This window comes from Pelodiscus sinensis, chromosome 22 (genome assembly GCF_052426305.1).
Source record: "Pelodiscus sinensis isolate ZL-2025 chromosome 22, ASM5242630v1, whole genome shotgun sequence".
Lineage (NCBI taxonomy): Eukaryota > Metazoa > Chordata > Testudines > Trionychidae > Pelodiscus > Pelodiscus sinensis.
Genome location: NC_143073.1, coordinates 13,556,888 through 13,578,838, shown reverse-complemented (window position 1 = coordinate 13,578,838; position 21,951 = coordinate 13,556,888). Strand labels below are relative to the sequence as shown.

At 52.0% G+C, this 21,951-nt stretch overlaps 1 protein-coding gene across 5 annotated transcripts in view; it reads left to right on the top strand.

Moving 5' to 3' along the window:
- The window catches only part of LOC102463552 (uncharacterized), a 587,148-nt gene that overhangs the window by 2,853 nt on the left and 562,344 nt on the right, over positions 1-21,951 (top strand). For 2 of the 5 annotated variants that reach the window (XM_075907180.2, XM_089772483.1), the window contains exons 2-5: positions 11,333-11,421; positions 12,082-12,208; positions 18,970-19,083; positions 19,420-20,813. In XM_075907180.2, the coding sequence (XP_075763295.2) occupies positions 11,341-11,421; positions 12,082-12,208; positions 18,970-19,083; positions 19,420-20,465 (1,368 nt within the window). In that variant the 5' untranslated portion in view covers positions 11,333-11,340 and the 3' untranslated portion in view covers positions 20,466-20,813. The remainder of the gene's footprint in view (positions 1-11,332; positions 11,422-12,081; positions 12,209-18,969; positions 19,084-19,419; positions 20,814-21,951) is intronic. The other 3 variants (XM_089772484.1, XM_089772485.1, XM_075907181.2) reach the window with 2 other exon arrangements.

Here is a 21,951-nt window from a genome sequence, read left to right as displayed (position 1 = left end):
GTGTGGGCTCTGACTAATTTTTCTGTGGGTCAGTGGCCCCCCCACTCAAAAAAGGTTCCTTACCCCTGCCTTAGGGTATGTCTACACTACAAAGTTAATTCGAACTAATGGACGTTAGTTCGAATTAACTTTGATAGGCGCTACACTAGCGCTCCGCTAGTTCGAACTTAATTCGAACTAGTGGAGCGCTTAGTTCGAACTAGGTAAACCTCATTCTATGAGGACTAAGCCTAGTTCGAACTTACTAGTTCGAATTAAGGGGTGTGTAGCCCCTTAATTTGAACTAGTGGGAGGCTAGCCCTCCCCAGCTTTCCCTGGTGGCCACTCTGGCCAACACCAGGGAAACTCTATTGCCCCCCTCCCGGCCCCAGAGCCCTTAAAGGGGCACGGGCTGGCTACGATGCCCGTGCCAGGTGTAAGCCTGCCAGCACCCAGCTAGCAGACCCTGCACCTGGCACGGCTCGAGCCAGCCACCCGATGCCCCCCAGCTCTCCCCCTCTTCCCGGGACCAGGCTGGCGGCTCCCGGGAGCTTGCCCGGGACCGCAAGAGGCGGGCACCCGCCTGGTCTAGTGCGGACATCGTGGACCTCATCCATGACCTCCGCACTAGGCACAGGAAAGTGGCCGTCTAGGGCAGGAGAGCTGCCAGCCTGGCCACCCAGGAGCAGGTGTGCATGAAAATCAAGGTGGTCCACTGAGACCCCCCGACCCTGAGCCCTGAGCTTACAATGGCCGTACTGGGTCAGACCAAAGGTCCATCTAGCCCAGTAGCCTGTCTGCCGACAGCAGCCAACCCTAGGAAACCTGAAGGGGATGGACCGAAGACAGTGACCAAGCCATTTGTCTCGTGCCATCCCTCTCCAGCCTTCCACAAACTTTGGGCAGGGACACCACTCCTACCCCCTGGCTAATACCACTCCATGGACCCAACCTCCATGACTTTATCTCACTTCTCTTTAAACTCTGTTCTAGTTCTAGCCTTCACAGCCTCCTGCAGCAAGGAGTTCTAGAGGTTGACTCTTTGCTTTGTGAAGAACAACTTTCTGGGTATGTCTACACTACCCCACTAGTTCGAACTAGCGGGGTAATGTATGCATACCGAACTTGCTAATGAAGCCCGGGATTTGAATTTCCCGGGCTTCATTAGCATAAAGCCGGTGCTGCCATTTTTAAAAGCCGGCTAGTGCGAACCCCGTGCCACGCGGCTACACGCGGCACGGGCTAGATAGTTCGAACTACGTAGCCATTCCGAACTATCTGTACTCCTCGTGGAACTAGCGGGGTAGTGTAGACATACCCTCTGTTACTAGTTTGAAGCCTGCTACCCATTCCTTTCTTTTGGTGTCCTCTAGTCCTTCTATTATGGGAACTAATGAAGAACTTTTCTTGATGCACCCTCTCCACCTCACTCATGCTTTTATAGACCTCTATCCTATCCCCCCTCAGTCTCCTCTTTTCTAAACTGAAATGTCCCAGTCTCTTTAGCCTCTCTTCATATGGGACCTCTTCCAAACTTCTGATCATTGTAGTTGCCCTCCCCTCTCCCACCCTCTCTCTTCCCCTCTCTCACCTCCTTTTCCCAGTCTCCCTGAGTTTTGTTCAATAAAGAGAGATTCTATTTTTGACCACATGTTTTCTTTATTTTGTACATCAGGAAGGGGGGCTAGGGAAGGGTAAGTGGAAGGAGGTGAGGGAGGAATGGGGTACGAGCCCCTGATGGGGAGGACTGGGCTGGTTCTGTGGGCTTCTCAGGGTGGAAGCTCTCCTGCAGCCCCCCAATTGCCCCCTCTCCCAAGATGGCAGCCTGCGGCAAGTGCAGCCGGTCTGATGGCCGAGTGCTGTGATGTGCCCAGTGTGGGCACTCAGGGCACTCCAAGCCAGGACTGCTTTGCAAGCGGGGCACCCCTGAAAACTGTCTGTCCGGGGTGGAGGTCGGGTCCCTTTAAGCACAGCCCTCGGCTAGCCTGAGACAGCAGCTCCATGCTCTAAGTCCTCATCTGATGCCCTGCCGGCACTGCTTCCGGCCATCCTTAACCCCTGTTCAGGGTCCACTTAATGTGGACATGCTAGTTCGAATTAGCAAAACGCTAATTCAAACTAGTTTTTTAGTCTGGATCCATTAGTTTGAATTAGCGCTGTAGTGTAGATATACCCTTAGTTCTTTGTGGTTTTCTCTCATAGTATCAATTTTGGACCCGTTTTCATCTAAATTATCAAAGATTTATATAAAAAACACTAACATTCCTCCCTTTTCTTTTCATTTATCCATTACTGATTTTATATGCATCCGCTTGTTCTGTCTCGATAGTGTTAATGTATGATTAACAGAGAATGTCCCCAGATTTGGCCCTTGTCTTGAGTATTGCTACAGAATTCTCACAAATGTTGCCCATTTTCTATTTATAAAATACGAAGAAGCTGTTCACCCCAATGTTAGTCCTTTACCTATGTAGCTGTTGATATAAAATCCCATATCTTTCCCTGTTTTCCTCTCTTAATTTCAGAAAATGGATCCAAAATTCCTCGTGTCTCTCCCTGTCACGGGGTGCAGCCCCAGTCCGCCGCCCCCACTGCTTTGCTTACAGTCAGGTAGTGCCCAATGCACCGCTTGCTCGCGTACCTCCTTGGCGGAGTGGGGGGTCCGGGCCCGCCCTCACTCCGGACCCCGACCCAGGGCCCTGACACCGAGAGCGTGCCTCTCGGTGGTAGCAGGGGGGTAGTACCCCAACGCACCTGCTCCCGGGATACACGACCCGCCCTGGGTCCTCCTCCACTCCGCTAGGCCGCTCGGCCTATGTGGTCACCCTGACCGGCCCCTTCTCCTCCGGGGCTACTCCCTCCGTTGCCTCCCACTCGCCGTCCTCCCTTTGCTTTCCTTCTGCTCCCCCCTTGCCGGTCGCACCCCGCGCCTTTTCTACTCCCCCGGCTCTTCCGGGTTCCCCCTCCCCCTCCGCCGTCGCGGCCGTGACGTCCTCTGCCGCGTTCCCGGGCGCGTCGTGATGACGCGTCCCGGCCTCCCCGGCCCCGCTCCCTCGATCGCCGGGCCCTGCCGCGGCCGCGTCTAGCTCCCCGGGGGTCCCCGTTATCGCCCGCGAGTGGCGGGGCGGTCCTGCCCCGTCACACACCTCCCCCCTTCCTACAGTCGGCCCGCCCTCCGGTTGCTCGTCACCCGGCAACCGCGAGAGACAGTCTGCGTTCACGTTATCTTTACCAGGTCTGTGTTTAATGTCAAAACGAAAAGGTTGCAAGCTCAGGTACCACCGCATTATCCGCGCGTTGTTATCCTTCATGGACTGCATCCATTTCAGCGGTGCGTGGTCCGTCACCAGCGTGAAGGTATTGCCTGTAAGAAAGTAGCGTAACGAGTCTATGGCCCATTTGATGGCCAACGCTTCCTTCTCTATTACGGCATAGTTCCTTTCCCTAGGGAACAACTTCCGGCTTAGGTAGGCTACGGGGTACTCTGCGCCCTCCTCCTCCTGTGCGAGGACTGCCCCGAGCCCTACCTCGGAGGCGTCAGTCTGCAAGAGAAACGGCTTCTCGAAATCGGGGGACCGTAGTACTGGGCCCGATACCAGGCACTGCCGGAGTGCCTCAAACGCCCTCACCCCTTGGGGCGTCCACACCACCCTCTGGGTTTCTCTTTCTTTGTCAAGTCTGTTAAAGGGGCCGCCAGGGAGGCAAAATGCTTTATAAACCGTCTATAGTACCCCGCAAGGCCCAGGAACTGGCGTACTTGTCGTTTGGTGTGGGGCCGGGGGTAATCCCTAATGGCGCATACCTTGTCTAGTAGTGGTTTTAGCCGGCCCCTCCCCACCGTGTACCCGAGGTAGGATACCTCCCTCTTCCCGAACTGGCACTTCTTGGGGTTAGCTGTGAGCCCGGCCCGTTGGAGCGTTCGCAGGACGGCTCCCAGCTGCTGTAAATGCTCCTCCCACGTCCTACTGAAGACGACGATGTCATCTATGTATGCTGTGGCGTAGTGGCGATGGTCCTCTAAGATCTCGTCCATCAGCCTCTGGAATGTGGCTGCTGCGCCGTGTAACCCGAACGGCATGGTGACGAATTGGAATAGACCGAACGGGGTAGCGAATGCTGTCTTCTCTCTAGCCGCCGGCGCCAGGGGTATTTGCCAGTACCCTTTCGTAAGGTCGATCGTTGATAGGTATTCCGCCCGCCCCAGGCGCTCCAGTAGCTCGTCCACCCTGGGCATGGGGTATGCGTCGAACTTCGATACCGCGTTTAACTTACGGAAGTCTATGCAGAACCGTATGGCTCCATCCTTCTTCGGGACCAGTACGATGGGGCTCCGCCACTCGCTCCGTGACTTTTCCACCACTCCCCACCACAACATGTCCTGCAGCTCTTTTTGGACCGTGTCCCACAACTTCCGGGGGATGGGACGTACCGGATCCCTCACTCGACTTCCCGGTTCTGTCGTGATCTCGTGGTACGCCCGGGTCGTCCTCCCTGGTCGGCTCGTCAGGCTGGCTGCCGCCTGTTGTAGTACCGCCCGAAGTTGTGCCTGTTGAGTATGGTTTAGCTCCCTCCCCATGGGGCTGGCCGCCCAAGTGACCTCTTCCTCACCCCAGGGTCCGAACTCGATCTCCGTACTAAGGGCTTCCGATGGGGGCTCCTCCCGGGGTACCCATCGTTTTAACAGATTGACATGGTACACTTGGCTCTGCCGGTGTTTTCCCCCTACCTGGACTTCATAGTCCACCTCCCCAATCCTCTTGGTCACCCGGTAAGGTCCCTGCCACTTGGCCAATAATTTGGACTCCCCTGCCGGCAATAGGACCAGCACTGGGTCGCCCGGGTTAAAGACCCTTAGCCGCGTCCCTGCGTTGTAGTGGCGGGCCTGGGTTTCTTGGGCTTTTTTCAGGTTTTCTTGCGCCCACCTGCCTATAGTTCGCATGCGGTCCCGCAACTTGATTACGTATTGGACCGCCCCTAGGGCAGTGGATGCCTGCTCTTCCCAACCCTCCCGCACCAAATCTAGTATGCCCCGCGGGCGTCGGCCGTACAATAGTTCGAACGGAGAGAACCCTACCGAGGACTGCGGTACCTCTCATATTGCGAAGAGCAGGGGTGGCAGCAGCTTGTCCCAGTCTCGTGGGTCGTCTTGGACCAGCCTCCGCAACATGGCTTTTAGGGTTTTGTTGAAACGTTCTACCAGCCCGTCCGTCTGAGGGTGGTAGGCTGCGGTGCGAATCTTCTTTATCTGCAGCCATCTGCACAGTTCTTTCATTAGGCGCGATACCAAGTTCGTCCCCTGGTCCGTCAGGATCTCTTTCGGGAGCCCGACGCGGGCGAACATTTTCACCAGCTCATCGGCTATTGTGGCCGCGTTGGTCTTGCGTAGGGGAACAGCCTCTGGGTAGCGGGTGGCGTAATCAACCACCACTAATATATACTGGTGCCCTCTCCGAGTCCGCTCCAAGGGCCCCACGAGGTCCAAACCTATCCTCTCGAAGGGTTCGGACACTAGCGGCATGGGTACGAGGGCAGCCCGTGGGACCCGGGCCTCCGCTGTCCGTTGGCACTGGGGGCATGATCTACAAAAGTTCTTAACATCCTGGTATACCCCTGGCCAATAAAACCGCTGGATCACCCGTTGTTGCGTCTTCTCGGTTCCCAAGTGCCCGGCCCAGGGATTGTTGTGGGCCATCTCCATCACCCGCCACCGGTATGCTTTTGGGACGAGTAGCTGGGTCTCCCCGCCTGCCGTCCCCGGGACCCGGTACAGCCGGTCCCCTTGGACCTCGAAGTGGGGTCCCTGTTCGCTTCGCTGTTGGGTCCCCTCGCCCTCCACCCGGGGCTCTAGCGCGTTTTCCCAGGCGTGCTGTAATGACGGGTCCTCCCGCTGCAAGGCTAGGAAGTCGCCTGTGTCGACCTCTAGGGTCATCCGCGCCTCCTCCCCGCCTAGCCCTTGTGGGGGCATCGTCTCCTCCTCCTCCTGGGTAGCCCACGCCTCCCGCGTGTCCCTTACGCCGGGAGGGCCCCGTTCGCCTAGCAGCCGCCGCAACCCGGGCCAATCCCGGCCTAGTAACACGGGGTAGGGTAGTCGGTGAGTCACTGCTACTCGTAATTCCCCGCCCTGGCTCCCGTCGTGTAGCCTCACGCGGGTCGTCGGGTACGGCCGGGTGTCCCCGTGTACGCACTTGATCCAGACTTGTGCCCCCGTGTGCCCTGATCTTCCTAACGCGTCTCTCCGCACTAGCGTCTGTCCGCACCCTGAGTCTAGAACGGCCTCTACTACCTCCCCGTTCAAGCGTATCCGCCTTATCATGCGGGCCCGGCTTACCTCCTGCCGCGGGCCTTTCCGGGGTCTAGGTTGGCCGTAAGTGCAGTCCATCATGGGGCAGTCCCGGCGGATGTGGCCCTCCTGGCCGCACTGGTAGCACGTCGGTTTTGGTTGGATCCTCTGTGCGTCCTCCGCCCTCTTTCCGACTTCGGCCCGGGGTTCCCCTTTTCCGTGGTCCTCGGTACCGCGCCATACCGGGGCCAATCGTCGCTCCGGCCCTCGGACTGGGGGGCTTCCAGCCCTAGGCCCCGTGTTGTCCCGCCCTTCCTTCCCTTTGGGGCTAGGGCCTCCCCGACCCACCGGGTTGGTCGTTGTGCCTACCTTGCCATGTCCTTCCGGCGTCTCGGCTGCCAGGAAGTGCTCCATGAGCGTGACCGCTTCCTCTAGGGTCCTGGGCAGGTGTCGCCGTACCCATTGTTGGCCCTCCGCGGGGAGCACTTGCAGGTACTGCTCGAGTACGACCAGGTCGGCCACCTGAGTTGCGGTCTTGGTGGACGGTTCCAGCCACCGAAACCCGGCTTCCCGGATCCGCTACGCGACTGCCCGCGGCCGCTCCCCCGTTGCATATCTGGCCGCCCGGAACCTCTGCCTGTACGTCTCGGGCGAAATACCAAGTTGGTCGAGGATCGCCTCCTTGACCTTGTAGTAGCACAACGAGTCCCGGTCGGACAAACTCCGGTAGGCGAGCTGGGCCGGACCGGACAGGTAAGGGGCGAGTATAGTAGCCCAGTGCTCTTGGGGCCAACGGGCCGCCGTGGCCACACGTTCGAAAGTTACCAGGAATGCCTCGGCGTCGTCCTCGGCCCCCAGTTTGGTGAGCCTGATGGGGAGTCGCGCTGGGCCCGCCGCCTCCTCTTCTTCTTCATTGGTGGGTCCGATCAGGCCTGTCCCATCCTTCAGCTCCCTTACCAGCTGCTTCTGCTGTTCTCTAAACTCGGAGGTTAGTTGTCGCAACGCCTCCGTTTGTTGCCTCTGGAGCTGGCGCTGGCTATCCACCAGCCATTCTACAATTTTGTCGGCATCCATGGTGCCGTGTCCTATTTGAAATGGTAGTTAGGATAGAGTGGCCACCAGCCAGCGAGAACGGAAAACAAAACAAACCACCACCCTCGCACCCTAGGTTTCAGGGGCGCAAAAATGCCCACATTCTCCACCACGTGTCACGGGGTGCAGCCCCAGTCCGCCGCCCCCACTGCTTTGCTTACAGTCAGGTAGTGCCCAATGCACCGCTTGCTTGCGTACCTCCTTGGCGGAGTGGGGGGTCCAGGCCCGCCCTCACTCCGGACCCCGACCCAGGGCCCTGACACCGAGAGCGTGCCTCTCGGTGGTAGCAGGGGGGTAGTACCCCAACGCACCTGCTCCCGGGATACACGACCCGCCCTGGGTCCTCCTCCACTCCGCTAGGCCGCTCGGCCTATGTGGTCACCCTGACCGGCCCCTTCTCCTCCGGGGCTACTCCCTCCGTTGCCTCCCACTCGCCGTCCTCCCTTTGCTTTCCTTCTGCTCCCCCCTTGCCGGTCGCACCCCGCGCCTTTTCTACTCCCCCGGCTCTTCCGGGTTCCCCCTCCCCCTCCGCCGTTGCGGCCGTGACGTCCTCTGCCACGTTCCCGGGCGCGTCGTGATGACGCGTCCCGGCCTCCCCGGCCCCGCTCCCTCGATCGCCGGGCCCTGCCGCGGCCGCGTCTAGCTCCCCGGGGGTCCCCGTTATCGCCCGCGAGTGGCGGGGCGGTCCTGCCCCGTCACACTCCCCCATTGGTGAATAGGAGATTGGCAATCTCAGATTTTTTGTTTTTCCATGTCATTATGAAATGTCAATTTAAAAATCCTCTCGGATCTGGGGGATGTTCCCATGTTTTTTTAATTTCAGCAACTCCTCCTTCCCATGAGGGAGATGGTAGCCCTGAGTCATTCTTCCCAGTGGAGATTTTGCGGGGATAATTTCTGAGGGTATGTCTACACTACCCTCCTAATTCGAACTAGGAGGGTAATGTAGGCATACCGCACTTGCAAATGAAGCCCGGGATTTGAATTTCCCGGGCTTCATTTGCATAAACCGGGCGCTGCCATTTTTAAATCCCGGCTAGTTCGAACCCCGTGCCGCGCGGCTACACGCGGCACGGAGTAGCTAGTTCGGAATGTACTCCTCATTCCGGATTAGGAAGCCTAATCCGAACTAGCTACTCCGTGCCGCGTGTAGCCGCGCAGCACAGGGTTCGAACTAGCCGGGATTTAAAAATGGCAGCGCCCGTCTTATGCAAATGAAGCCCGGGAAATTCAAATCCCGGGCTTCATTTGCAAGTGCGGTATGCCTACATTACCCCACTAGTTCGAACTAGCGGGGTAGTGTAGACATACCCTGATATAAATAATCTATCTCTGCTCCTTTTAGAATTCTCTATTTCCCCTTTTATGTCCATTAAAAATATGGGCCAGTGAAAGAGAGTTGCCCCCAATTTAATGCCCATCAAAGCCCAAGGCCTCCCTGTCTTTGGGGGATCAGTGGCTGCCAGTTGTTCACAGGAAAGTTGGCTGGTCATAGATGGCACAGCTGTGCAGGGGGCTGCTATCTGGGTAACTGGTTCTTCCCTATCCCAGGCAGTGCACTGCCTGCCTGCGAATCTCTATGCTGCAGGATTAACCTCTCACCTTCCCATCAGCCCATTCACCAGTAGTGTCCCTGGCCCCACGGCCAAAGGTGTCCACGAAGGATTGCTCCCTGCAGCACTGAGATGCAGCCACTTCTGGGAGCCTGTGACAGATCATGGGTATTTCCGAACTACTTAGTCTCCTCCATTCTCCTGGAAAAGAAGCTCCCCCAGGGCTCCCTCTGCATGTGTGAATGGTTGGCTCCGGGTGGTGGTAACTTTTTATCCATTTCCTAACTCGGATATAAAATCATGGCAGATTTAGCTTCTCTTTTCCCTTTGAAACTGCAGGATTTTCAGGTCTTAAAAGGAAAATTTTCCCTGAGTCCATCTGAATTCTAGGGATGGAGAAGGAAACTGGAGGGTTAATCCCTGCCTCCTCCACCCCAACAATGGCCGGTTTAAAAGGATTTTGGCTTTATACCTCCTGAGTGATGATTCTGGTCTCTTTGGCCTGGTCTACATTACAGCAGAGAATTGAATTAAGATACGCATCTCTAGCTATGTTCATTAACTAGCTGGAGTCGATGTATCTTAAATGGAATTTCTGTACTGTCCACACAGTGGGAGGCCGATGGGAGCTTACTCCCCGTGAGGGGCAGGAGTAACAGCGCTGATGGGGGGCACCTTTTGAGTTTGATTTAGCAGGTCTTCATGAGACCCACTAAATTGAACCCCACAAGATCGACCGTGGCAGCGTCAATCTTCTGCATAGTGTAGACATGGCCTTTGAAACCAGTGTTGATACATATTCACTGCAAAGGAGAACAAGAATTGACTCCAGATTAACATGGGGGCAAATTAGATCATCTGTCCCTATGGGGAGCAGGGGCGGATGAGAGTTTTGCGGGGCCCAGGGCAGCACAATTTCGCGCATGCGCTACAGCCACAGCCGACAGGTAGTAGCGTGCGCGGTGCCTATTGAAGCTTGGGGCCTGGGGCAGCTGCCCTACTCGCCCTGGCCTATATATCCACCGCTGATGGGGAGGTGGTTCTATTAGCTGTTCTCAATGGAGAATTCTGGATGCTGCTAAAGGCATGGAGGAACTTGCCCTTTTCCTTCCTTCCTCCCTCCCTCCTGTAATCTGAGAGATCAGGTTTAGCAGCTGCGGCTGGGAAGTGACTGTAATTAAAGCTTCCTCTGTGACTGACCCAGGCGAGGACTTTTTCCAGCTGGTGCTAGCCCCCTAGGGCAGTTATAGGCTCTGCCAACATCAACGCATAGTCTGGAGACTCCGAGTGATTTTTTTTTTTTTTTTTGCTCAACAACTTTGGCTCCCCATTTATTTTGCTCAACCAATTTTTTTTTCCTGCCATGTTCGGGATTTTTTGTGAAAGTATCTGGCAACCCTAATAAGAAAGCTTTGGTAGGGTCAGTTCTGGTGGGAGGGGCCAGATCTGCCCTGCATTGACATGATCAAGCATTTCCCCAGCCTGGAATCATAGGACTGTAGGACTGGAAGGGACGTGGTGGAGTTATCACTTTGATATTTTGCCTCCAGGCTAAGAATGCCCAGAAGAGGTGAAGGGGCATGGCTTCCTCAGGCTGCAATGAATGGTTAACCCTGGAGGGGCGATGTTGGGATAGGTATGCCCCATCACACCAACAGGATTGATGTGGACAGTGCTCTGGCAGCAGGAGATGTTCTCCTACCGACATAGCTATCTCAACTTGTTGGGGGTGGTTTAGTTATGTTAATGGGAGAGTTCCCTCCTACCTGCGTAGAGTGACTAGGCAGGGAATCTTACACCGTGCATCTGCATTGGGACATCTGTCTCTAGTATAGACAGTCTAATGTACTTCCAGAACCAGATCTTAGCGCCTTTTATGTCCGTTCCTTGGAGTAACTCATTCTGTGCTTTGGCCTTTCTGATCTTGTCTCTACTTGGTTGTGCTGTTTTTCTGGACTCATCCATGTTTCCATTTTTTGAAGGTTTCTTTTTTATTTCCAGCTGCCTTACTGGTCTCGAACTCTTACGTTTGGATCGGGATAATTTGCAGTTATGCCTTTAATATTATCTTTTTGAGAACCTGCCTGCTCTCCTGAGCTCTGTTTTAACAACAAGTAATCCTGTGACACCTTAGAGTGTGTCTACACCCTTAGCTCGAAATAAGCTACGCAATTTGTGCTATGCAAATTGCATAGCTTATTTCAATGTTATTTCAAAATGGCTTATTTCTACACAGCGCCAAATTTCAAAATAACTCACTACTCTGAAATTCCCCTTAACCCTTGTGGAATGAGGGTTACCAGGATGTCAGAATAAACTGCCCGTTATTTTGAAACAACGGGCTGCTTCAATAGACATGGAATAGCTATTTCGGGATACTTCTGATATTCTGAAATAGCTTTGCAGTGTGCTCTTCTTGCCCTGACAGGCTGCAGAATGATGTCCATGTTTTGCTCCAGCTCATCTCATCCTGCCATGGGATGGGGAAGGGAAATGGCTGCAGTAGAGGCAGTTCAGGTAGGGTTTATTGGGGGATTGCTGGTGGGTTCCTGCTTGAGGGAGGGGGCACTGACTACATAAGATGTGGGAACTTCTGGGGGGATTGGTCTGGAGGTGGGTGAGTGGCAGGAAATACACGGGATGGAGAAAAGGAAGGGGACAGGATGTAACAAATCTGCGAGGGACTTGCTTAATCTGGGCCTAGATTCTAGGAACAGAGCGTGATGGGTTTGATCACAGAGATACCTTTGAGACTGTCACTTGATGTGCTGAAATACCACTGAGCCCACTTTTGGGGTACCCCACCACCATGGCTTGCAGAGCCAGATTCTCCAGTCTCCACCAGCAATGGCATGGAGTTGGGTTCACAGCTCACAGCCCAGTAAGGCAGACACTGAGAACAGCTCAGCTCTTGGAAGGTTCTGTTTCCTGTATCAACCCTGTAGGGGTGTGAGAAATGTAAAGACCCTTCCCTCTCCGTATGAGAGACAAGGGATTCTCTTTCTCTTTCTTTCTTCTCTCACCCTGATGTGTCTTATAGGGTCTGTGCAGTGTGGGGTTAGGACTCTGTAGACTGTGAGCTCCCAGAGCTTCCCTTTGATTGGTTCCTTGCCCCTATGAATGGTGAGGCTGTGAATGGGGCAGCATGTGCTGAGTGTTGGATTCTTACTCTTTCAGGTGTCGGTGACCTTCGAGGAGGTGGCTGTGTATTTCACGAGTGCAGAGTGGGCTCTGCTGGAGCCTGCTCAGAGAGCCCTCTACAGAGCCGTCATGCAGGAGAACTACAAGAACATGTCCTCGCTGGGTAAGGAGTCCTGTTCCTGCTGTTCTTAGAAGGGGAAAAGAGGATTTATGGTATATGTCACTCCCACAATGAAACCTCTACTCTGTCCTCTTTCCACATCATCCCAACATGTCCGTGACACACACACTAGCACTGTCCCATCCCATGCTACAGAACACGCTGGGAACAGAGCATGGGAGCAGCACAACACAATGTCTAACCTCTGTGCTAAGGCAGAACTTGGGTTTAGGCCTAGAGAATGGAAGCCATCGCCACCGGGCCAGCATGCAAACACTGAGCTATCTTTGCACCAGATAGATCAGACTTGCAGAATCTTACCTTCCATTTATCCGCCCCTTGAGAATCCCTTCTGACCCATTGCTTCACTTACCCCTCTGGAAACCCTAGAGACCAATAGCATGTTGGCCACTCGCCTGCTGGCTATCCTCATGACAACAACGCATCCTTGTGCACCTTCACTGATCCAGTCTACACCACTCAGCATGGAGATGAGGCAGACTTTGGTCCTCAGGATTCACATGCACCTCTCTTCACACCACAATCACAGCTCTGCCAAACTTCTCATCCTAATCGAAACCCTAATCCTGCCACTTTTCAGTGACAGCGACAGCAGACCCAGTGCACACAGCTGAGGGGCAGGCAGACAAATGCTGGTATTTCAGTCTGGGGAACACAACACACACAATGGCATGTTCTCATAGTCCTTTTTCAAGTCTGACAGACTGATAGGTTTGTCAGGCCAGGTTGTCTCATCTGTAGGGCTCTACCGGATTCACAGCCATGCAAAATGCATCATGGACTGTGAAATCTAGCCTGCTGTTTGCTTTTAGCCTATACCATGTGGATTTCATAGGTCAGACCAGTGTTTCTCAAATTGGGGATCCTGATCTAAAAGGAAGTTGCAGAGGGATCACAAGGTTATTTTAGAAGAGTCACAGTATTGCCACCCTCACTTCTGTGCTGCCTTCAGAGCTGGAGAGCTGGAGAGCGATGGTTGTAATGTTGGCCGAGTGTCCATCTCTGAAGGCAGCACCCTGCCAGCAGCAGCACATGAGTAAGGGGGACAATGACATACCCATGTTGCCCTTACTTCTGTACTGCTGCTTGCAGTGTACCAGAGAGTCCAGCTCTGCAGACAGCAGCATAAAAGTAAGGGTGGCAATGCCAGACCAGGCCATCTTTCCTTCTGCGCTGCTGCTGCTGGTGGTAGTTTTGCTCAGAGGTGGATTCCTGGCCAGCAGCCACCGCAATCTCCAGCTACCCAGCTCCAAAGGCAATGCACAGAATGAAGGGTAGCAACATCACAACCTCCATACAATAACCTTGCAACCTCCACATAGCTGTTTTTTGTGTCAGGACCCCTACAATTACAACACTGTGAAATTTCAGATTTAAATAGCTGAAATCATTAAATTTACCATTTAAAAATTCTCTGACTGTGGATTGATCAAAATGGACCTTGAATTTGGTAAGACTTTACTCATTCGACCTCATTCGACAAGCCATAGAGTTTTGTGGAGTTATTTCTGTATTGAGCCCAATACCTTGTGTTTGACTAAATCATCATTCATTGAGGCCTCCAGTCTGACTTGGAGGCTACAAGAATGAAGAATCTGCCTCTTCTCTTGCTAATGGATGTCCTTTGCACCACATGTACTAAATCATTACCAGTGACTACTGTCTGATGTGGGGCAGAGTTAAGGCTGCGTTGCAGGTTTGAAAGATACTTTATCTCTTTGTTTTGTGGCTTTCAGAGGTGTAAGTTTGGATACCATCCACATGCTGGAAGAGCATGAGGCTGCACTGGGCCTCCTTCACTCTGCAGTAAAGTGGTTAAACAGGCATTACATTTCCTAGATTATTTTAATGGACTTTTTTGCTGTTTTAATGGTGTCTATCTTAGAACTTATACCAGTCAGTTACAGGGATCACATAGGCTACGTCTAGACTGGCATGATTTTCTGCAAATGCTTTTAATGGAAAAGTTTTCTGTTAAAAGCATTTGCGGAAAAGCACGTCCAGATTGGCATGGACACTTTTCCGCAAAAGCACTTTTTGCGGAAAAGCGTTCGTGCCAATCTAGACGCGCTTTTGTGCAAAAAAGCCCCGATTGCTATTTTCGCAATTGAGGCTTTTTTGAGCAAAACAAATCTGAGCTGTCTACACTGGCCCTTTTGCACAAAAGCTTTTGCACAAAAGGACTTTTGCCTGAACAGGAGCAGCATAGTATTTCCGCAAGAAGCACTGATTTCTTACATGAGATCGTCAGTGTTCTTGCGGAAATTCAAGCGGCCAGTGTAGACAGTTGGCAAGTTTTTCCACAAAAGCAGTTGCTTTTGCGAAAAAACTTGCCAGTCTAGACACAGCCATAGACTTTAAGGTCAGAAGGGAACTTCATAATCATCTCTTTTGACTTCTTGCACCTTGCAGGCCACAGAACCTCAGCCACCTACTCTGTAATAGACCCATTTTTTATACTCCTACCAATAATGCTATGACCCCTTCCATGACCCCTCTTTTATACACTGATAAAAATAAGTTAGGGTATGTCCACACTACAGAGTTAGTTCGAACTAACGGACGTAAGTTCGAACTAACTTTCATAGGTGCTACACTTGCGCTCCACTAGTTCGAACTTAATTCGAACTAGCGGAGCGCTTAGTTCGAACTAGGTAATCCTCATTTTACGAGGATTAAGCCTAGTTCGAACTAGCTAGTTCGAATTAAGGGGTGTGTAGCCCCTTAATTCGAACTAGTGGGAGGCTAGCCCTCCCCAGGTTTCCCTGGTGGCCACTCTGGCCAACACCAGGGAAACTCTATTGCCCCCCTCCCGGCCCCAGAGCCCTTAAAGGGGCACGGGCTGGCTACGGTGCCCGTGCCAGGTGCAAGCCTGCCAGCACCCAGCCAGCAGACCCTGCACCTGGCACGGCTCAAGCCAGCCACCCGATGCCCCCAGCTCTCCCCCTCTTCCCGGGACCAGGCTGGCGGCTCCTGGGAGCTTGCCCGGGACCGCAAGAGGCGGGCACCCGCCTGGGCTAGTGCGGACATCGTGGACCTTGTCCACGATCTCCGCACTAGGCACAGGAAAGTGGCCGGCTTGGGCAGGAGAGCTGCCAGCCTGGCCACCTAGGAGCAGGTGTGCATGAAAATCAAGGTGGTCCACTGAGACCCCCGACCCTGAGCCCTGAGCTTACAATGGCCGTACTGGGTCAGACCAAAGGTCCATCTAGGCCAGTAGCCTGTCTGCCGACAGTGGCCAACCCTAGGGACCTTGGACCGAAGACAGTGACCAAGCCATTTGTCTCGTGCCATCCCTCTCCAGCCTTCCACAAACCTTGGGCAGGGACACCACTCCTACCCCATGGCTAATACCACTCCATGGACCCAACCTCCATGACTTGATCTCATTTCTCTTTAAACTCAGTTCTAGTTCTAGCCTTCACAGCCTCCTGCAGCTGGAGTTCCACAGGTTGACTCTTTGCTTTGTTAAGAAGAACTTTCTGTTACTAGTTTGAAGCCTGCTACCCATTCCTTTCCTTTGGTGTCCTCTAGTCCTTCTTTATGGGAACTAATGAAGAACTTTTCTGTATGCACCCTCTCCACCCAACTCCTGCTTTTAGAGACCTCTATCCTGTCCCCCCTCCGTCTCCTCTTTTCTAAGCTGAAAAGTCCCAGTCTCTTTAGCCTCTCTTCATATGGGACCTGTTCCCAACCCCTGATCATTGTAGTTGCCCTCCCCTCTCCCACCCTCTCTCTTCCCCTCTCCCACCTCCTTTTCCCAGTCTCCCCCAGTTTTGTTCAATAAAGACAGATTCCATTTTTGAACACAATTGTCCTTTATTTTGTACATCAAGAAAAGGGGCTAGAGAAGGGTAAGTGGAAGGAGGTGAGGGAGGAATGGGGTACGAGCCCCTGATGGGGAGGACTGGGCTGGCTCTGCGGGCTTCTGGGGGTGGAAGCTCTCCTGCAGCCCCCCAATTCGAACTAAGCTAATTCAAACTAACGCGTCTAGAACTAAAAACTAGTTCGAATTAGCATTCTGCTAATTCGAACTAGCATGTCCACATTAAGTGGACCCTGAACCGGGCTTAAGGATGGCCGGAAGCAGTGCCGGCAGGGCATCAGAGGACTTAGAGCGTGGAGCTGCTGCCTCAGGCTAGCCGAGGGCTGCGCTTAAAGGGACCCGACCCCCACCCCGGACAGACAGTTCTCAGGGGTGCCCCGCTTGCAAACCAGTCCTGGCTTGGAGTGCCCGGAGTGCCCACACTGGGCACATCACAGCACTCGGCCATCAGCCCGGCTGCACTTGCCGCAGGCTGCCATCTGGGGAGAGGGGGCAATTGGGGGGCTGCAGGAGAGCTTCCACCCCCAGAAGCCCGCAGAGCCATCCCATTCCTCCCCATCAGGGGCTCGTACCCCATTCCTCCCTCACCTCCTTCTACTTACCCTTCCCTAGCCCCTTTTCTTGATGTACAAAATAAAGGACAATTGTGTTCAAAAATGGAATCTGTCTTTATTGAACAAAACTGGGGGAGACTGGGAAAAGGAGGTGGGAGAGGGGAAGAGAGAGGGTGGGAGAGGGGAGGGCAACTACAATGATCAGGGGTTGGGAACAGGTCCCATATGAAGAGAGGCTAAAGAGACTGGGACTTTTCAGCTTAGAAAAGAGGAGACGGAGGGGGGACAGGATAGAGGTCTCTAAAAGCAGGAGTTGGGTGGAGAGGGTGCATACAGAAAAGTTCTTCATTAGTTCCCATAAAGAAGGACTAGAGGACACCAAAGGAAAGGAATGGGTAGCAGGCTTCAAACTAGTAACAGAAAGTTCTTCTTCACAAAGCAAAGAGTCAACCTGTGGAACTCCTTGCTGCAGGAGGCTGTGAAGGCTAGAACTAGAACAGAGTTTAAAGAGAAGTGAGATCAAGTCATGGAGGTTGGGTCCATGGAGTGGTATTAGCCATGGGGTAGGAGTAGTGTCCCTGCCCAAGGTTTGTGGAAGGCTGGAGAGGGATGGCACGAGACAATTGGCTTGGTCACTGTCTTCAGTCCATCCCCTCCAAGGTCCCTAGGGTTGGCCGCTGTCGGCAGACAGGCTACTGGGCTAGATGGACCTTTGGTCTGACCCAGTACGGCCATTGTAAGCTCAGGGCTCAGAGTCGGGGGTCTCAGTGGACCCCCTTGATTTTCATGCACACCTGCTCCTGGGTGGCCAGGCTGGCAGCTCTCCTGCCCAAGCCGGCCACTTTCCTGTGCCTAGTGCGGAGATTGTGGACGAGGTCCACGATGTCCGCACTAGACCAGGCGGGTGCCCGCCTCTTGCGGTCCCGGGCAAGCTCCCAGGAGCCGCCAGCCTGGTCCCGGGAAGAGGGGGAGGGCTGGGGGGCATCGGGTGGCTGGCTCAAGCCGTGCGAGGTGCAGGGTCTGCTGGCTGGGTGCTGGCAGGCTTGTACCTGGCACGGGCACCGTAGCCAGCCCGTGCCCCTTTAAGGGCTCCAGGGCCGGGAGGGGGGCAATAGAGTTTCCCTGGTGTTGGCCAGAGTGGCCACCAGGGAAACCTGGGGAGGGTTAGCCTCCCACTAGTTCTGGCCTACACATCCCTTAATTCGAACTAGCTAGTTCGAACTAGGCTTAATCCTCGTAAAATGAGGTTTTCCTAGTTCGAACTAAGCGCTCCGCTAGTTCGAATTAAGTTCGAACTAGCGGAGCGCTAGTGTAGCGCCTATGAAAGTTAGTTCGAACTAACATCCGTTAGTTCGAACTAACTCTGTAGTGTAGACATACCCTGAGAGTGGTTACTGAAAACCTATTTTATCAAATATAGGGTCCTTCTAATCTCAAGAAATCAGCCATTTAGCCAGGTCAATATATAACTGAGATCTTACCCAATAATCATGCTTATATCAATCTTTTAGTAACTAAAAACTAAGCATTTAATAATAATAGAAAGAATAAGAAGTTAATAGATCATATACATACAAATAATTGCAATGTCCTTGTATCAGGTTTGTAGCTGTGATGGAATAGGCTGCTGGCTTGTAAAGTGTCTGTGGTAATTTTCAAAAGGTTGGCAGGTCCTCATTCCATTGTTCAAAATGCCCCCTTTAGTTGTAAATCCACAGTCCAGAGGGTCGGGCAGCAAAGAGGAAAAATGGATATATCTCTGGGGCTGTGTCTAGACTGAAGGCTTCTTTTGGAAGAAGCTTTTCTGGGAGACATCTTCCAAAAAAACTTCTTGCAAAAGAGAGCATCCACACTGCTAAAGTGCATTGAAAAAGCAATCTGCTTTTTCGAAAGATAGCGTCCAGACTGAATGGACGCTATTTCGCATGTAAGCTGTGATTACTATGGGCAGAATGGCCACCAGGGCACCTGTGCTTTTTCCTCTTTCCTCTTCTTGCAAAAGAACTCCCTCTTCCCCGTCCACGGTCACTTTTTCCAAAAGAGCTCTTTTGGAAAAGGCTTCTTCCTCATATAAAGAGGTTTACCAGTGTCAGAAAAACTCCTCTGTTCTTTCAATTTTCTTTTGAAAGAACACGATTGCAGTGTGGACATAATTGCAGTTTTTTTGGAAAAATGGCCTGGCTATGTGCGGTTACAGCAGTGTTAGGGAAAGTTAAATCCCCCATAAGCAGAGTGTCCTGCACCTTTGAGCACCTTGGAGCCAGGCTCAGGATTTTACTGCTTTCAAATGAGCTGAGTTTAAACTTCGTGACAGTCGTCTCATGAATTCACCCAATCTCATTTGTTATCTTTCCCTTGAGCAGGGATTCTAGTTTCAAAACCTGATGTGATCTCCCAGCTGGAACGAGGGGAAGAGCCATGGGTTCCAGATCTCCAGAGTTTAGTGGAAAGAGAAATCCTGAGAGGCATCCCCACAGGTGAGGAAACATTAAACCAACTCAGAATCTGCCAATACCTGAAGGAAAGGAGTGGAATTCTCTGCAGACCTTGTGAGCAATCTGTCTCAGCATTTGTTCCATGCAAGCGCTGAATCTTCATTGAAGATTTCAGTCACAGCTTCCTGTCCCTCAGGTCCCTTCCTCACCTCTCTTCCTTTGGATAGAATGTGGCAGCAGAATGTATCCCCTTCTGCTTTCTTCTATAAGGAAGTTTTTAGGGAATTCCTTTCCTGATTTTTCTGTGTCTCCCACACTTACTTTGATTTGCTCTTCTCTTTCCAGTTTCAGTTTCTGATGATTCTCCTTCTGTCCCAGCAGGTGCTGGGATGGTGAATGAGAATACAGAGCAGAATCCTCACCAGGAAGATGCTGATCGAGTGAAAACACCCAGGGCATTATCACAAAGATCTAATGTGAATGTGCCCAGGAGTTGTGAGCCAGAGAGTACCTGCAAGAGTCAGTACAGGCCAGAAAGGCAGCAGGGAAACCAGCAAAGGCAGAAAGTGGATAAATCCAAAGACCTCCAAGAAACCACAGTCCAACAGAGAATGCCCATGGGATACAGAAACAACATATGCCCTGAGTGTGGAAAAAACTTCAGTTACCACTCAGCCCTTATTACACATCAGAGAATGCACACAGGAGAGAGACCCTATGCATGCTGCAAGTGTGGGAAAACCTTTACTGACAGCTCAACTCTTATTATACATGAGAGGGTCCACAAGGGAGAAAAACTCTATGAATGCTGTGTGTGTGGAAAAAGCTTCACCCAGAGCTCACACCTTGTTAGGCACCAGAGACTCCACACGGGAGAGAGACCCTATGCATGCTGTGAGTGTGGGAAAAACTTCACCCAGAGCTCTGCCCTTGTTAGACATCAGAGAATTCACACAGGAGAAAGACCCTACCAATGCTCAGAATGTCAAAAAAGGTTCAGTGACAGCTCAGCCCTTATTAAGCATCAGAGGATCCACACAAGAGAAAAACCATATGAATGCTGTGAATGTGGGAAAAGCTTCATTGACAGTTCCTCCCTTATTAGACATGAGAGGGTCCATATAGGAGAGAGACCCTATGAATGTTGTGAGTGTGGGAAAACATTCACTCAGAGCTCAGCCCTTATTAGACATCAAAGAACCCACACAGGAGAGAGACCCTACAAATGCTGTGAGTGCAGAAAAAGCTTCACTGACAGCTCACACCTTATCAGGCATGAGCGGATCCATACAGGCGAGAGACCCTATATATGTACGGAGTGTGGGAAAAGCTTCATTGAGAACTCAAACCTTGTTGCACATCAGAAGATCCACAAGGGCAATAAAAATCATAGCAAAAATATTAAGGAAAAAAAAGTTTGTTAATTCCCATGTAGTGACTTTTGAGGCTGTTTGCATTGATTGTGTCACTATGGGCTCAGGCACTTCAAGAGAGTTGCCCATTTTTGCCCTTTGCAGCTTTCCCTTTTGAAGGATTAATCCTGTGGATTTTTTTATCAACTCATTTGACCTATGAGTCATGGCAATACGTGCCAAGAATGTCAATCAGCACCAGGTGGGAAAGATATGGGTCACCTCCACTAGCTATATCAAGGCAAAAATCTACTAGGGTCATTTCTTCTCTAGGCTGTTCCATGGAGTTAGCTATCCTCATGTTAACACAGAACTACTCTTGCTGTAAAGATGTAGCCCATGTGTAGTGGTTAGGATTATGTAGTCCGTTTCCTCAACATCTCACCTTGCCCCTTCTTGTCCTGGTGTAAACCAACCTGGGGCACCACACTTATACTGTCCCTCTCACTGAAAAGCTATTATTAGTGTCACCAAATTCGCCCTTTGGGAATAGACTGTCCCACTCCTTGTTTTCAAATTGGCAAGTGCTGCAAAGCTGCTGTTTTTGGTACCATTTTTCTCATTTAAAATATATGTAAATATATCAAAGAGCAGGAGAGGAGGTGTCATTTCAGCCTCTGTGAGACCAGATGGGGTAGCAGAAGTGTAGAGTTATCTTCTTCACATTGTTCTCCTCCATCTCCCAGAGTATTTCATGATGCAGTGTGCTCAGTTCTCTGTGATTTAGAATCTCTCTTTGGTGCCTTTGAGCCTCAGATGATGGTTGGAAGTGAACATGTTAGTGAATGGAAGAAGAATTCAAATGGATCCCAAACAAAGTGTGGTCATTTGGAGTTCAGGTCCCAGTTTCCATCTATTGGCATGGGATTGCTTGTAGGGTGGAAGGTTGGCTGCTTTTTTCCCATTGTGATAATGCTAAAACTTTTGTAAATAACACTACTCAGTAATAATGAAACAGCGCTGAGTAAAGCAAGTTTGAATGGATCAGAGGAGATCATGATGGAAAATCTCTTAACCCAATTGAGTCATCAAGGCTGCGTCTAGACTGGCAAGTTTCTGCTTTTGCGGAAAAACTTGCCAGCTGTCTACACTGGCCGTTTGACTTTCCGCAAGAACACTGATGATCACATGTAAGATTGTCAGTGTTCTTGTGGAAATGCTATGCCCCTCTTGCACAAATGCTTTTGCGCAAGAGGGCCAATGTAGACAACACGGTATTGTTTTGCGCAAAAAAGCCCCAATCGTGAAAATGGCGATCGGGACTTTCTTGCACAAAACTGCGTCTAGATTGGCACGGACGCTTTTCTGCAAAAAGTGCTTTTCCGGAAAAGTGTCCATGCCAATCTAGATGCTCTTTTCTGCAAATGCTTTTAATGGAAAAACTTTCCCGTTAAAAGCATTTGTGGAAAATCATGCCAGTCTAGACGTAGCCCAGATGTTTGTTGTTTTGGAATTTCATTTTATATGTGACTGAAAGTATCTTATTACCGCTCTGTGA